At 37.8% G+C, this 16,703-nt stretch overlaps 1 protein-coding gene across 2 annotated transcripts; it reads right to left on the bottom strand.

Annotated features, from left to right (window-relative positions):
* Positions 1-753: 753 nt before the first annotated feature.
* Positions 754-16,690, bottom strand: LOC126821702 (RUN domain-containing protein 3B). Of its 2 annotated transcripts, XM_050550185.1 has the most exons (10): positions 16,512-16,690; positions 12,976-13,091; positions 12,335-12,468; positions 9,824-9,909; positions 8,731-8,820; positions 8,137-8,217; positions 7,275-7,434; positions 5,219-5,376; positions 3,807-3,971; positions 754-1,707 (listed from the first exon to the last, which is right to left on the bottom strand). In XM_050550185.1, the coding sequence occupies exons 1-10, from the start codon at positions 16,592-16,594 to the stop codon at positions 867-869; spliced, it is 1,914 nt and encodes a 637-aa protein (XP_050406142.1). In that variant the 5' UTR covers positions 16,595-16,690; the 3' UTR covers positions 754-866. The 2 variants fall into 2 exon arrangements, with proteins under 2 accessions (XP_050406142.1, XP_050406148.1); XM_050550191.2 differs by lacking the exons at positions 5,219-5,376; positions 7,275-7,434; positions 8,137-8,217; ... (3 more) ...; positions 12,976-13,091; positions 16,512-16,690 and adding an exon at positions 5,019-5,043.
* Between the last annotated feature and the right edge of the window lie 13 nt (positions 16,691-16,703).

Genomic DNA, 16,703 nt, shown 5'->3' on the forward strand with positions numbered 1-16,703 from the left:
CGACGTTTTGAAGAGTATTCTCTCAACGTTTTCAAGCAAGTACAGTAACAAGTGTGTAGGGCAATGAAAATTATTAGATTATCCTTTAGAGGCATTTTGTAACTGGATAGAGCAATAAACTATAACACATACTTATGGAAGAACAATTACTGATTTATGTAGGCGACGTTTTGAAGAGTATTCTCTCAGCGTTTTCAAGAAAGTACAGTAATACTGATGATAAAAAGGTCCAATTCCAAATCATGGATCGTTTTAGTTAGTATTCAAATTTCCGAAAATTTTAAACCTTTCAAATAATTTCCTTTTTAGGTTGTCTATACCTGAATATATTAGTCGATTTCATATTAATATTAGCAAATGTTTCCTTTGGCTTGTTTTTGAATTCTTACTTTATAATGTGTGTATTTAACATGAATCTTATCTGAATAAAATATATCCAACAGGGAGCAAAAACATCGAATCAAACTCTATTAATTTTTATGAATACCAAAATATCTGGTCCAATATCCAAGAAAAAACAGTTTAAATATTTGTGTGCACAATCGAAATTTAAAAATTTACTGAACTAATCAAAATTTAAAAATTTACTGAACTAATCGAAATTAAAAAATTTACTGAACTAATCGAAATTTAAAAATTTACTGACCTTAAAATAGATTTAATTCATTACTAGTTATTTATCGTCCAAATGGCTTGATTGCTTGATTATTTAAAATGACACACTCAAATGTTTTTTGTTTGTTTTTTTGGGTGGGATGGGGTGGGCGTTGTTTATTAGTTGAAAATGGATGTCAATTTTTGGGAAGTTGTATATTTGTTGAAATGGCTGTCAATTTTTATTTTTTATTTGGGGGGGGGGGGGCTATTTACTTATCTTCATCATTATTTTGAATCTCTGGCTGTTCATCTCCAGAAGTCTGTTTAAAGTCACGATCCTGAGTTACCTCCCATGACGTGGAATCGGAAGATCCTGAATCTGAATTTCTTTTCTTGGAGTCTTCAGTGTTTGGCAGAACTGGTTCCTCAATACTTGATGATGAATCATCACTTTTTTTTAATCTCGATTCTGGTTGGTCGGTTTTCGTTTCTTCATCTGATTTGATGTCATCCAATGAAACTTCGATGGCCTCTTCTTCACTTGAATTGCTGTCCTCTACCACACTCTCAATTTTCGCAACATCGTCAGACTCTGAACTCGTGACCATGACAGGGGAATCACTCTCTGTAGAGCTACCTTCCCTAGGTGCCAAGATTTCAGGTGGAGTTTCCATAGTTACTGACTCTGAACTTGTGACCATGACAGGTGATTCACTCTCTGTTGAGTTATCTTCCCTTGGTGACGGCGACGTTTCCACAGTTAAAGAATCAATTTTTGGATCGTTAGTGTCTGAAGACATATCGCTCTTGGCGTCTTCAATTCCTTTAGCGGCATCTTGGTAACCATGGAGATTTACGTGTTCAAACTCATTGGTACCAGTTACTGACTGGGTAACGGGGACTACATCATTTTTGTGTTCAGATTCACCAGTAGATTTGAAACCCTGTGACGTAAGGGAACCTGCTAGGGGGACCAGACTGTGCGAGTCCTCTCTGGTCGTCTGGGGAAGTTGCTCGGAGTTTGTCGATAGAAGACTGCGGGTGTCAGGGGTCTCGATGACACGCAGAGGAACGTGACGTCCCACTTCTACAGAACTAGTCGAACTGTGTCTGAAATTAAAATCAAGCAATTTAACAATACTGGATCATCCTTCGTTTGATAATGTAAAAAGAACAGCCGCCCATAGATATTTCAGATATGTTAGCAGGCAAACAAAGATAGGTTGCCAGGCAACAAAACATACGCCCACAGCAGGAAAATTGTCCGGGCAGTTAACAAGAGTTGTCGCATATTTTTACTCTTTTCGGTAATGAAACATTTATAATACATTAAAATCTGATTAATAGTAACAACTCATGAAGTAATTATCAGAAAACCATTAGAATTGGTTTGGTTTTTAAAAAGTTCTGCCCGATGCTAACGTTTAGTAAACAAAACATTTAATATCATGGATTTAGCTGTTCAAGTCATAAAAATTCATTGAAAATCAATATACTTGGTCGTCTCAAGATCTTAAACTCGGTGTATCAATCTGAAGTCAATCGGATGATAACTTTAGCCTTCAGAGCATCACAAAGTGATCAAGGGCCATAACTTTGGCAGTAATTATCAAAAATCGTTGAAAATCAATAGGATTCTTCATCTCATGATCTTAAACACTGTGTATTATAAATTTAAAGTCAATCGGATATTAACTGTGGCTTCTAGAGCGTCCACAAGATTTCTTGAAGTGATCAAGGGCTATAACTCTGGCAGTAATTATCGGAAAAAGCTGAAAATCAATAGGATTTCGAATATTAACTTTGGCCTCTAGAGCATCCACAAGATTTTTTGAAGTGATCAAAGGCCATAACTCTGGCAGTAATTATTGGAAATCGCTGAAAATCAATTGGCTTCTTCGTCTCATGACCTCAAACACTGTGTATAAATTTAAAGTCAATCGGATATTAACTTTAGCCTCTAGAGCATCCACAAGATTTTTTGAAGTCATCAAGGGCCATAACTCTGGCAGTAATTATCGGAAATCGTTGAAAATCAATAGGTTTCTTTGTCTCATGACCTTAAACACTGTGTATAAATTTAAAGTCAATCGGCCGGACGGATGGGGGTGACCACAATATACGACCACATTTAAATGAAATTGGGTCGTATAAGAGAGAGAGAGAGAGAGAGAGAGAGAGAGAGAGGGCTTAAAGGTCACTGAAAAAGCTTCATAAATTTTTTAAATAAAGCAAGTAATTATGTCAACATATCCTTTCAATGAGTATAACACGTAACTGTCGTAACTTTCCGTCAATAAACAATCATTTTAATGACGTCATAGATTGTTTATTGACGGAAAGTTACGACTACTCACGGAAAACAGCATAAATGATTAATGTTGAAATTTACCTGTTGCAGGTAATATTGGCATTCAGGTACGTGTTATACTCATTGAAAGGATATGTTGACATAATTACTTGCCTTATTTAAACAAAATTTGAAGCTTTTCCGGAGACCGTTAACTGCCACTCAACACAAACTTGGTCATTTCAGGAATATCTTATGGTACAATTTTATTTTAAAATATACTTGCACATTTAAGAAAACCGGACTATCTTGTGAACTACCGTGAGGTTAGACATGTGATCCTACTCCTTGGCCTTCTATGTTATATATATCATTTATTACACATTTATTTACATGACAGGCCTATAATCAACTCTCTGGACCAATTGATGGCTGTGATTTTCAACGGATTTAAATTAATAATTTAATTCAAAAATGGATAATCAAGGTTTGTTTTTTATCGTAACAACGGTATCAATGACTAATGTAATTTGACTGAAATTTTCAATGTATTCCATTTTCATTATCTATTTTATAATATTATAGTGAGAACTGTCAGCTTGTTATCTACATCTTATATAAATGAAATGAAATGAACGTCCTACTGTACTGCTCCTATACTGGGCTAATGAAAACCGGAATACGCCATACACTTTGCTATGGGCGAAATTTTGCTCGGGCAGCGGCACTATCGCCTACTCTTATATCGAATTCCAACTGCCAAGGGATCTTTTACGTGCATTCCAATGTATACACGGGACCTAGGTTTTTTGTCTTATCCGAAGGACTAGACAGCTGTCCTTGTCAGGTCCTCCGACATCTTATATAATGCATGTTTAAGTGCTATGTATAAATCGTTCCTAAGATAATCAAGACTAACCGATCACTGGCCGTACTTTCTAGAAACAGATGATTATCAGCCACGCGATCACCGGCCATATCAGCCATCTGTATTTCTTTAACTTGTCCTAGCGCCATCTGGTTACTCAAGGTCAATGTATGAACTCTCTGTTGTAAAATCTGATGATCTGACTTCAAACTTCCTCTAAAATACAAAATATCATCAGTTTAATATCATGTAACACAAACCAGTCAATATTGTGTTATTTTTAAATGTGGGTATTGAGCCGAGAGAAAGAGAAAGAGAGAGAGAGAGAGAGAGAGAGAGAGAGAGAGAGAGAGAGAGAGGTTTAAGTCCACTCGACACAAACTAGGTCATTTCGGGACTAACATATGGTTTAATTTTATTTCAATAATTTGCTTGCGCGTAGTTGTCTTTAGCAGTGGGAGGAAACCGGAGGACCCGGAGAAAACCCATGAGGTTGGACAGGCGACCCTACTCCTTGTCACGTACAACCGGAGATTCGAAACCACCCCAGTTGACTCAATGACAGGCCATATGATACAGCACGCACATGCTAACCATTCGACCATCCAACCCCCCTGAGCAGAGAGAGAAAAGGTGTTTAACATCCACTCAACACAAACTATTACATTTTGGGGAACTTTATCTCAATAATTCACTTGCATGTAGGGATCTTTAGCAGTGGGAGAAAGCTGGAAGACCCGTAGGTTGGACAGGCGACCCTAAAGTATCTAAAGTGCATATGATAAACCATTCGGTCATGTAGCCCCCATGTTCCTGAAGCAACGACTGCAAGTTTTACAACATCTCGACGTTGCCAGATTACTTAACAATTCCTGAACTTATAGCTAAGTTTTCTTTCTTTACTACAGACACGTGAGCAGTAGCGTCCAATCAGCGGTTGTGACATAGCGACTTCCACGGAAACCATGACATTGAACAAACCTTGAACTTTACAACTCGATTATCACAGGTAGACGTTTAAGCTGGAAAGCGCGATGATCGGGGAATCTGATAGTCTCCCATGCATGGTGAGTACCTAATTGAAATTAGTGCCGAAATATGCAGGGTATTACGTGAAGGCCTTGATAAGATGTACATAGTTAAAGCGAGATCAAGCTCTCTATAGAAGATGCATAGTCCCCTCCCCCTCCTTGTGACTGATGAACAAAGTGTAGAGTGATTAGTCATTCAATTACAGATTCTAATTCACTTGTTGTAACTTACAACTGGGCTTGTAGTTCTATAATAACTTGTTGTAACTTACAACTGGGCTTGTAGTTCTATAATAACTTGTTGTAACTTACAACTGGGCTTGTAGTTCTATAATAACTTGTTGTAACTTACAACTGGGCTTGTAGCTCTATGATAACTTATTGTAACTTACAACTGGGCTTGTAGTTCTATAATAACTTGTTGTAACTTACAACTGGGCTTGTAGTTCTATGATAACTTGTTCTAATTGATTTCGTTCACGTCTTTGTTCTAATTCAACTCCTCTTAACGACTGGATAAATCTTTGTTTCTGTAGATTGGCCTCATCCAACTGTTTCTCTCTCATTCTCAACAATTCTTCCAGATATCCCTAAAATAGAAATGAAATGAAATAGGGTTTAATGTCCTATTGTTCTCCTCCGAACTGAGCTAATGAAGATAGGCATACATCATACAGTGTGCTATCAGAGAAATTTTGCTCCGACAGTGACACTACGGCCTACTCTTATATCGAGTTCCAACTGTCAAAGGATCTTTTACGTATACACAGGACCGTGGTTTTTTTCATACTATCCAAACGACTAGACAGTTGTCCTTGTCAGGTCCTCCATTCTGCATCACTGACAAGGGCCTAAAATAGAACATGATATCTCTAAAATAGGACATGATATCTCTAAAATAGAACATGACATCTCTAAAATAGAACATGACATCCCTAGAATAGAACATGATATCTCTAAAATAGAACATGGTATCTCTAAAATAGAATATGATACCTCCAAAATAGAACATGTTATAACTAAAATAAAACACAGTATTATTTCAAATTCCAACTGTCAAGAAAGGGTTCTTTTACGTGCATGCCAATGTGTTCCATGTTCTTAGATTTGTTTGTCCCATCTAAACGACTAGACACTATCATTGCCAGGATCTTGAACCTGCACCACTGACAAGTGGAAATCAGACTGGAATATCCAACACTGGGAGTGAACCCGAGATCAAATGATTAGCGAGCAAATGCCTTACTCACTGAGTCATACACAGCCAGGCAAGATACGCCCACATTTTGCAAGAGATGGATAGAGAACAAGCTAAAAAAAAAAATGAGAGTTTTCGTACAATCAGAGGCTATAATCCACAAAGTTATGGTCTGAAATGGGCGAATATCGAGAGGAACTGAGATCTTTGGGATATAAACATCTATTTTGAGTTTCATAAAAAAATCAGACAAAAATTGTGACCTCTAGAGGGTACACAAACTTGGTATTACACTCAATTTGAGTTCAAGCAGTGACCATATTATGTTGGGCATTTTTGGTCCAATTTTTACGAAATTTGAACTCAACGATGAAATAATTAAACGATTTTTAAAATTGGATAAAAATTGTGACCTCTAAAGGGACCACAAGCTAAAAACGTGATTTTTCGTAAAGTCAGGGGCCATAATCAGATATGAGCAAATATCAAAAGGAACCAAGATCTTTGGGTTATAAACATACAGTTCAAGTTTCATCAAAATTGGATAAAAGTTGTGACCTCTAGAGTGTCCACAAGTTGAAAACATGATTTTTAGTACAATCCGTAATCAATGGTTCGATACATGCCAATATCAAAATTATTCAAGATCTTTGGGAAATAAACCTATACGTCCAAATTGGATAAAAACTGTGACCTGTAGAGTGTCCACAAATAAATAGTGGGCTGACTGACAGACAGACGTCGAGACAGACAGTCGCCACGACAACAGGCATCTACATGAAAATGTGGGCTTATAAAAATTTGTATTTAAATTCAATTTGATTAAAATACAGATCTATTTTTAGTTTCGTTTTTTTATACTTTCGATTGCCTACACTACATGAAGATCTGACAAGTTATAGTGGGGGTTGACGTCTGGGGTCAAACGAGCGGCTTTTGACCCTATGACAACACACATTTATTAATCAATCAGCGTTGACGTTTCTAGTGGTTTACCCACAGTTCTGTGCATCAAAAGGCCAAGAATTAACTTGCCGTAACAGACTGTTTCATTGGCTAATCCCTCACACCATCCATAACGTGGGTTATATAACAACTCTTCCAGATCCTAGTGTAATACAGGCCCTTTCATTGGCTAATCACTCAAACCATTCAGAACACGTCAACGATAACAACTCTTCGAGATCCTAGTGTAGTAAAGACAAGTAAAACGTAATTTTGAACTATAAAAACCAAATGAAATAGGATCTGTGTTTAAATCAGATTTGGATGATAGAAAGCATAATCTACCTTTTGTTCACTGATACCACGATATTTGTTCTCTAAGGTTTTGTATTTCTGTTTCCATTTGTTATCAGAGTTTTCTGAATCGTCTGTGAGAATACTGCTGGTTCGACTTGAGTTACTCAATGTATACATCTCCTCTTCATCACGTGTTGTACTCTCTAAACTAAATATATATAAACATAACCTCAAAACTAAACATTTATAGCTAATTATATTGTTTGCACGTGACAAGGAGTAGTGTTGACTGTCCAACCTTGTGGGGTTTTTCCAGGTCCTCTGGTTTCCTCCCACTGCTAAAGCCACTACGCGCAAGCAAATTATAGATATGTTAGTCCCAAAATGACCTAATTTGCGTTGAGTGGAGGTAAACCCCATTTCTCTCTATATATATATATATATAGTTGAATAATGCCTATTTTCTTTTATCCCTAAATTGCTGACTGGATATAAAATATCACCCTTATCGTTATTGACAGCAATTGCCAGACACAAACTATGTCATTTCTGGACCCATGTAATTTCTTGCACCTTGTTCACCCGGAATTTCCGTCGGTTTTTTCACTGTTGACAGTGGTGCAGGACGGGGGGTCTGACAAAGATGGAGGGCCTGACAAGGACAGCTGTCTAGTCGTTCAGATGTGACGAAAAATTGAGGTACTGTGTACACATTGGCATGCAAGTAAAGGATGCCTGCTAACGCACGGGCAAAATTTCCTTCATAGCACACTGTATGACGTACGCCCGTCTTCATTAGCCCAGTTCGGAGCAGAACAGTAGGACGTTAAATCCCATTTTATTTCATCTCATTAAAACCGTGTCGTTAACCGTAATGACGTTAAGAGTTTTATAAAGATGAGATACGTACCTCTGTTGATATCTAAGATACGGAGTGTAATCTACACATAATGGTCCAAGTAAATCGATATTCTGACCTTTTAAACAAAAACTGAAAAAAAAAAACGATATTAAATTTAACACTTCTGGTGTAGTTGATTTCTTTTTTTATAATTTGTTTTCAAGTGCATGAGTGAGATCATGCGATCTAACAACCAAATTATTTTCAAATAAATCATTCCTAATATTAGTGCTATCATTATGAAATGTTCAGGAATTGTTCCAATAACCAAAATAATGCAAGTTCACCCAAAGCTGCTGTCATTGAGTCAAATGGCGGGGTTTGATTCCCCAGTTGTACGTGACAAGGAGTAGGGGTCGCCTGTCCAACCTTGTGAGTTTTCTCTAGGTCCCCCGGTTTCCTCCCACTGCTAAAGACCCCTACGGGCTAGCAAATTATTGAAATAAAAAATTGAACTATGTATTAGCCCTGAAATGACCTATTTTGTGTCGAGTGGATGTTAAACCCCATTTCTCTCTCTGTGTGAAATATCCGTTTTTACTAGGCTAGTCAGATCCGAACAGTACAACGTTAAACCCCATGTCATTTCAAAGATCATTGTACCTGAAATCAATGGCGTTTAAACCCAGTAAAACTCCACATATCATTGTAGCTTCTTCTGACAACATAATAGCCCCATCCATATAAAACTTCCTGTAATATAGAAAAAACAAATTGATATAAGTCAAACTTATCACAAGACACATTCAGCAAAATCATATTCATAAAAAAAAGGTGAAATGAAATGAAATGGGGTTTAATGTCCTACTGGGCATATGCCATACACTGTTTGCTATGAGGGAAATTTTGCCCGGACACAGACTATGGCCTACTCTTATATCGAATTCCAACTGCCAAGAGAATCTTTTATGTGCACGCCAATGTATACACAGGACCTCGTTTTTTTTTGTGTCATCCAAAGGACTAGACAGCTGTCCTTGTCAGGCCCTCCAGCATGCACCACTGACAAGGGGAAACCATTTCGGAAAATCCCATTGAACTTTCTCGGCCAATGCAGGGATTGAACATGCGACCTCCAAGGTAGCAAGCCAGCTTCTTACCCACTTTGCCACTGTGGCTCCCCCATAAAAGACAGGTTTCTTAGAGGCAAATTAATGAAAGACATCATAAAATCTGATTTCGAATTTAATATCAAGAAATTGAGCCAGGATCCAGAACAGGTGGTTTGTTCAGTATATACTGGACTCCCCAGGTCTACTAAGCATGCTGAAATGCTAGACCCCATAACATTAATGAAAACCTAAAGTATATGAATTTAAAGGCTCAATACCACTCTTGTTGTAACTGAATAATATGTCCCAATCTTTATTCTGGTCAACAAATAGTACTATTTTACAAAATTCCAATTAATTGAAGATAGAAATTTCATGTTAACACACCTAATTTAAAAAATTGGAAAAATTCAACTAAATGATTTGAAAAGCCTAATGTGACTTGGGTTTAAAGATATTTTTGAACCCTTTGGACAAGTAAAATAGGATGTGATGGATAATTTACACAACAGGTAAGACACTAACACATCTAGTACTTAGAATAAGGCTATTTTTTTATTTTCTGGAGCTGTCAAGTCAGCAAGCGTGTTATTGTCCCTTTAAACAGATGTAAATTGAAAGTAGAAATGTTATTTAAATCTTACTTGGTCAATTTGGTCTGTTTGACGGCTGTTGATAAATATTCTGATAATCGTTTCTCCATTAACGCACATCGAATAAACGCCCGACCCTAAAAGAGAGAGAGAGAAAAATGGGGTTTAACGTCCACTTTATTTCAATAATTGGCTTGCGAGTAGGGGTCTTTATCAGTGAGAGGAAACCGGAGAAAACCCACGAGGTTCGACAGGCGACCCTACTCCTTTTCACATATAACAGGGGAATCGAAACCATGCCAGTTGACTCCATGACAGACCTTATGATACAGCGCGCACATGCTAACCATTCGGCCATCGAACCCCCCCCCCTCGACCCTAAAATACAAACAACATATTTATTATGATAGTATATATATGCAGTATGGAAGATTACAATTTTATTAAAACACAGATCCTATTTCGTTTCGTTTTTATGGTTCAAAATTTCGTTTTACTTGTCTTTACTACACTAGGATCTGGAAGAGTTGTTGTCATTGACTTGTTCTGAATGATGTGAGGGAATAGCTAATGAAACAGTCTGTTACGGAAAGCTTTAGGCGTGTTTCGCACGGAACTGTGGGTAATCCACTAGTAACATCAATGTTGATTGGTTAATCAAATGTCTGCGCCATAAGGTCAAAAGCTGCTCGTACGACCCCTCACGCGACCTATCACTACAACTTGTTAATCTTCTTCATGAAGTGTAGGCCATCGAAAGTATAAAAAAAATGAAACGAAATATAGATCTGTATTATAATCAGATTGGGAAGATTAGATAAAGACCTGACATTTCTTGCTATAAAAGTTGAAATATAGATAACCAAAAGGAAATATGCTTAAATGAAATGGGGTTTAACGTCCTACTGTTCTGTTCCGACTGGGCGAATGAAGACGGACATACGCCATACAGTGTGCTATGAGGGAAATTTTGCATGGACAGCGGCACTACGGCCTACTCTTATATCGAATTCCAACTGACAGGGGATCTTTTACGTGCACGCCACGTAAAGAGCTGACAGTTCTCATTATAAAAGTTAAACTATAGATAATGAAACAGGAATATGCTGAAATTCTAGTCAAATTTCTTCAGTCTGAGTGCAATTATTGTCATTTGATGAATAGTGTAGTCTTGATTGTCATTGCTACCATTGTTAAGATAATAAACCTAGTCTTGATTATCCATTTTTGAATTAAATTATTAACTATAAATGGTGTTGAAATACATTGAAAAACAAAAGCATCCGATGATCGATTAATGTATCTTTAATGATTTATATAAGATTTGAAGCCACACAAAAATCTGCATTAATCAGATTTAGCTCTTACATAATACATCTTTTATGAGCATTCGTCGGTGAACTGTCAAAAGGGTGTATCTAAGAATTACTAAAAATTAAAAAATAGAACCTTTTGCATTTCAAAATTTCCACAAATCAAGTTACAACATTTGGACACATGATACTCAGAACAGTTCTAATTGGCGTAGAGATACACAGCTTTGACAGAAATGTTCATATTAATTGGGAGAGTTTATAAATGCAAAAAAGTGAGTTTGACTAATTTCCCGAGATGCACCCTTTTAACACTTCACCGACGAATATGTATTATAACATTTTCAAAATACATACAACAAGAAATTGTGGACGACAGACGGACCCACGAGGGTGACAGCAATATAAGTCCACATTTTCATGTGGGCGTATAAAAATAAATTGAAATAGGGTTTAGCATCCTAGTCTTCAAATGGGACGAAAAAAATGGGGGCATGTGCATTTCTATATAAGGGTAGGCCATTGCGTCCCTGTATTGGCAAAATTTCCCTTATAGCACACTATATGATGCAGGTCCGTCTTCATTAGCCTAGTTGGAGTAGACAAGTAGGTCGTTAAACCTAGCCCAGTCAGAGCAGAACAGTAGGACATTAAATGCCATTTTATTTATTAAATTAACAATGATTATAATAGTAATATCCATAGGATAGAACAAAGAGAGGGAAATGGGGTTTAACATCCACAGGTGGACCCAGACAAAACACACGAGGTTGGACAGGAAACCCTACTCCTTGTCACGTACAACCGGGATATCGAAACCATGCCAGTTGACACAATGACAGACCTTAATACAACGTGCACGTGCTAAACATTCGGCCATCCACCCCCCCACCCCCACAAGATAGATTAGTGATTCTCAACCAGTGTGCCACGAAATTGAAATTAAGAACAGCACACTAAGAAAATGTGAAATACCATGTGATACCAATTGAGTATTCACTGGTGTCTACTGTGTTTTTCTTTATTTAGTTTGAGTCATTCTATGTGTCTATGACTAGTCTGTGTCTACCGTTGTATTCCGTCTATGACTTGCCATGTTTTTATTTTGCAAATTTCAAATATTTTTCATATATATATTTAGCCAGGTGTGCCGCTATTTTTTCATGTTTTCCAAGGTGTGTGTCGTTGAAGGTTGAGAAACACTGGGACAGATTAATATCTAAAGGGAGATAACTGTGTGTATACTCACTTTAGCAGTAGTAGATTTAATGTTTTCTATACTATCTATATTGTTGATACAATTCTGAGGTATATTTTTACAAGCAGTCCGTAGATAACCCCAAAAATGAAGTGTTTCAGCTCCTCCATACCAGTTCTTCTGAGCTAAATACAAAAACGATTTTAATTGAATTATTCTTGAAAACTTGGAACATGAAAATCAAATGAAATGGGGTTTAAAACTCTCTTGTTTTTCTAAGACTGGGCTAAGACGGAGGTCCTGTGTTCGATCCCTGTATTGGCAGTAATGTTCATCAGGATTTTCTGGCATGGTTCTCCCTTGTCAATGTTGTAGGGCGGCGCCGCGGGACTGGCAAGGCAAATGTATAGTTGTTTCATTGGGATGAGAAACCAAGGTCCCGTGTACACATTGGCGTGCACATGAAACAACCCTTGACAGTTGGAATTCAATAAAAGAGAAGGCCGTAGTGCCGGTGTCTGGGCAAAATTTCTCTCATAGCACACTGTATGGCGTATGCCTGTCTTCATTAGCCCCGTCTGTGCAGAAAAGTAGGACATTAAACCCCATTTCATTTCACAGGTCAATTCTGTTGTTATTTTCTGAAAATATTTTTCATAAATCCATTGTTACGACATATAGAACATACTTACGTTTGATTTGATGTAGAAGAATTTGTTCGAGGTTGGCGGTAAAATTAATCAACTCTTCACAACCGTCATCTATATTGGAGAAACAGGCTTTATCAACCAGACTCTTTATACTTAAACTATAAAAACAAAAACAGACTCTATCAACCAGACTCTTTAAACTGAAACTATAGAGATAGAGAGAGAGAAATGGGGTTTAACATCCACTCGACACAAACTAGGTCATTTTGGGACTGACACATGGTTCAATCTTATTTCAATAATTCGCTTGCGTGTAGGGGTCTTTAGCAGTGGACAGAAACCGGAGGACCTGGGAAAAACCCACGAAGTCAGACAGGCGACCCTACTTCTTGTCATGTACAACCAGGCATCAAAACCATGCCAGTTAAACATGCATTATGCAAGAGCAAAATCTGCTTATTACAAGTCTTTCTTTAGGCCTGAAATGTTATCTAAATTATCAATTAGACATTAATTAACTTATTCAGACCAATAAACTCTCGATGTCAAGGCTAGCCTTCCAGGTTGGCTGGATTAGATTCCTATATGCCGCGGCGCTAACGGCCGTTGATAATTAAATCAGAAAAAGTGGATAATCGAGACTATGCTGTTTATATTAATGATTTTAGTAATGATGACCAAGACTATGCAAAAATTTCACCCACTTTTTTCTCGGCTCATAGTGGATCAATTTGACTGAAATTTTCAGCAAATTACCTTTACACTATTTAGTTTTTAACTATTATAGCGAGAACTGCCATCTCTTTATCTTATCTCCCATATTGATAACGTATCTTTAATAATTTTGACTGGATACACCAGACCAGAGTGACCAAAGAAGGGAATTTCCCATGGAGTGATCGATCCAACAAGGGAATTCCCATGACCAGATGTACCTGCTACTGGATACTCCTTAGTTATTGACCCAAGAAGGGAATTACCCATGACCAATCACACTTGTGACTGGATGCTCGAGTGATCGACCCTAAAAGGGAACTCAACATGACTTGTCATACTTGTGACTGGATGCTCGAGTGATCGACCCTAAAAGGGAACTCAACATGACTTGTCATACTTGTGACTGGATGCTCGAGTGATCGACCCTAAAAGGGAACTCAACATGACTTGTCATACTTGTGACTGGATGCTCGAGTGATCGACCCTAAAAGGGAACTCAACATGACTTGTCATACTTGTGACTGGATGCTCGAGTGATCGACCCTAAAAGGGAACTCAACATGACTTGTCATACTTGTGACTGGATGCTCGAGTGATCGACCCTAAAAGGGAACTCAACATGACTTGTCATACTTGTGACTGGATGCTCGAGTGATCGACCCTAAAAGGGAACTCAACATGACTTGTCATACTTGTGACTGGATGCTCGAGTGATCGACCCTAAAAGGGAACTCAACATGACTTGTCATACTTGTGACTGGATGCTCGAGTGATCGACCCTAAAAGGGAACTCAACATGACTTGTCACACTTGTGACTGGATGCTCGAGTGATCGACCCTAAAAGGGAACTCAACATGACTTGTCATACTTGTGACTGGATGCTCGAGTGATCGACCCTAAAAGGGAACTCAACATGACTTGTCATACTTGTGACTGGATGCTCGAGTGATCGACCCTAAAAGGGAACTCAACATGACTTGTCATACTTGTGACTGGATGCTTGAGTGATCGACCCTAAAAGGGAACTCAACATGACTTGTCATACTTGTGACTGGATGCTCGAGTGATCGACCCTAAAAGGGAACTCAACATGACTTGTCATACTTGTGACTGGATGGTCCTGAGTGATTGACCCAAAAAGGGAATTCCCATGACTAGTCATACTTGCCACCGGAGGCTCCTGAATGATGAATCCAAGAAAGGAAATCCTTATGACAAGTCATACTTGAGACTGGAAGCTCCTGAGTGGTGAACCCAAGACAGGAATTTCCAATGAACCAACATACTTATGACTGGAGCCTTCTCTGAGTGATCAACCCAAAAAAGGGAATTCGCCATGACCAATATACTTGTCTATGGAAGCTCCCAAGTGATGAGGGGGGTGGATGGCTGCATAGTTAGCATGTGCGCGCTGGATCATAAGGTCTGTCATTGAGTCAATTGGTGTGGTTTCGATTCCCCAGTTGTACGTGACAAGGAGTAGGGTCGCGTGTCCAACCAGTCGGGTTCTCTCTCTGTACTCCGGTTTCCTCCCACTTCTAAAGACTCTTAAGCCTACGCACAAGTGAATTATTGAAATAAAATTGAACCATTTGTTATGGAATGATTTACCCGACAGCTTAAAATACTCTAACCCTCAGGATAGTTTTAAATAAGAAATCACTTAAAACATATCTTTTCCAAATATGAAATGAAATGAAATGGGGTTTAACGTCCTACTGTTCTGCTCCTATACTGGGCTAATGAAGACAGGCATACACCATACAGTGTGCTATGAGGGAAATTTTGCCCAGGCAGCGACACTATCGCCTACTCTTATATCGAATTCCAACTGCCAAGGGATCTTTTACGTGCATTCTAATGTATACACAAGACCTCGGTTTTTCATCTCATCCGAAGGACTAGACAGCTGTCCTTGTCATAGGCCCTACGTTCTGCACCACTGACAAGGGGAAACTACGTCGGAAAATCTTTTCCAAAAGACAATATACTATATTTATATTCTTGTACTGTACAAGTTGTACATATTAAATTATTTATTTTAATTGTACAGTGCCATTGAATGTATATATTGCAGTAATGTGCGCTATATTAAATGTAATAAACTTAAACTTATCCCCAAAATGACCTAGTTTGTGTCGAGTGGATGTTAAGCTAAGAAGGGAATTCCCCATGACATGTTAGATACTGGAAGCTCCGGAAGTGATGAACCAAAGAAAGGAAATGGAAATCCTTATGACTAGTCAGTAGGAAGAAATTGCGACTGGCTGTTTCTGAGTGACCCACCCAAAAAGGGAAATTCCCTAGGCCTAATCCATCAGTATAGGAAGTGCATATTCATATTCAAACAAATGAATCTTGTTGTGGTTTTAGCCAGACATAACATCCACCCAGTTCCACGCTACACGTATTTAGTTACATACCAACTACAATGGTTATTTTAATTATCTAATTTGTTTTATGGAAGTAATAATAATTATATAATGCCTTTATTATGGTCGAATCTATTTCTTCCTGTCCAGGCCTACATTCGATGAGCTAATTTTAAAACCATAAAAATAAAAATATCTTCAACTTTATCTTATCTAATAATTTTACTGTATGTTCAATTATGTTGTCCACATTTGTCATTTGATAAAACTTTAAATATAGGTGACAGTTATTAGTGATATTTGAAAAATGTGATAACTGTGGTTCACTTTGTTTACTTTTCGTGAACTGTAAACACGAAACACATTTTAGTGCAAGGAGTCTGAAACTTCCAGTGCACATTGCGTTCCGCGTGACAATCAAAAATAGAACATAAAAACAAATAAATTACACAATGACGTAAATATCGTGTTTCCTGTGAAATACATACCTACAGACAGACACCAAATTCCTCTTCGCTACGTCAATTTTTCGATTTGCTAGTGTCTTGTAATAGGGAATGTTTTGGTCCATTTTTGTTGGGAAGATGAAGACCCCTCTCGTCTCAGCAGAAATTATCTATAGCCATACGTCATATGATATTTTGACTCGGTCAATAAGCGTCCTTCACCTTCATCTTGAC

This window comes from Patella vulgata, chromosome 5, assembly GCF_932274485.2.
Source record: "Patella vulgata chromosome 5, xgPatVulg1.2, whole genome shotgun sequence".
In the NCBI taxonomy this organism is placed as follows: Eukaryota; Metazoa; Mollusca; class Gastropoda; family Patellidae; genus Patella; species Patella vulgata.

Excerpts from the sequence above, each read along its gene's own strand:
- LOC126821702 (XM_050550185.1), bottom strand. The coding sequence starts at position 16,594 with ATGGACCAAAACATTCCCTATTACAAGACACTAGCAAATCGAAAAATT. Across the intron at positions 12,469-12,975 it reads TCTTCTACATCAAATCAAAC|CTCAGAAGAACTGGTATGGA; the intron begins GTAAGTATGTTC and ends TTTTGTATTTAG. Across the intron at positions 8,821-9,823 it reads AAACAGACCAAATTGACCAA|GAAGTTTTATATGGATGGGG; the intron begins GTAAGATTTAAA and ends TCTATATTACAG.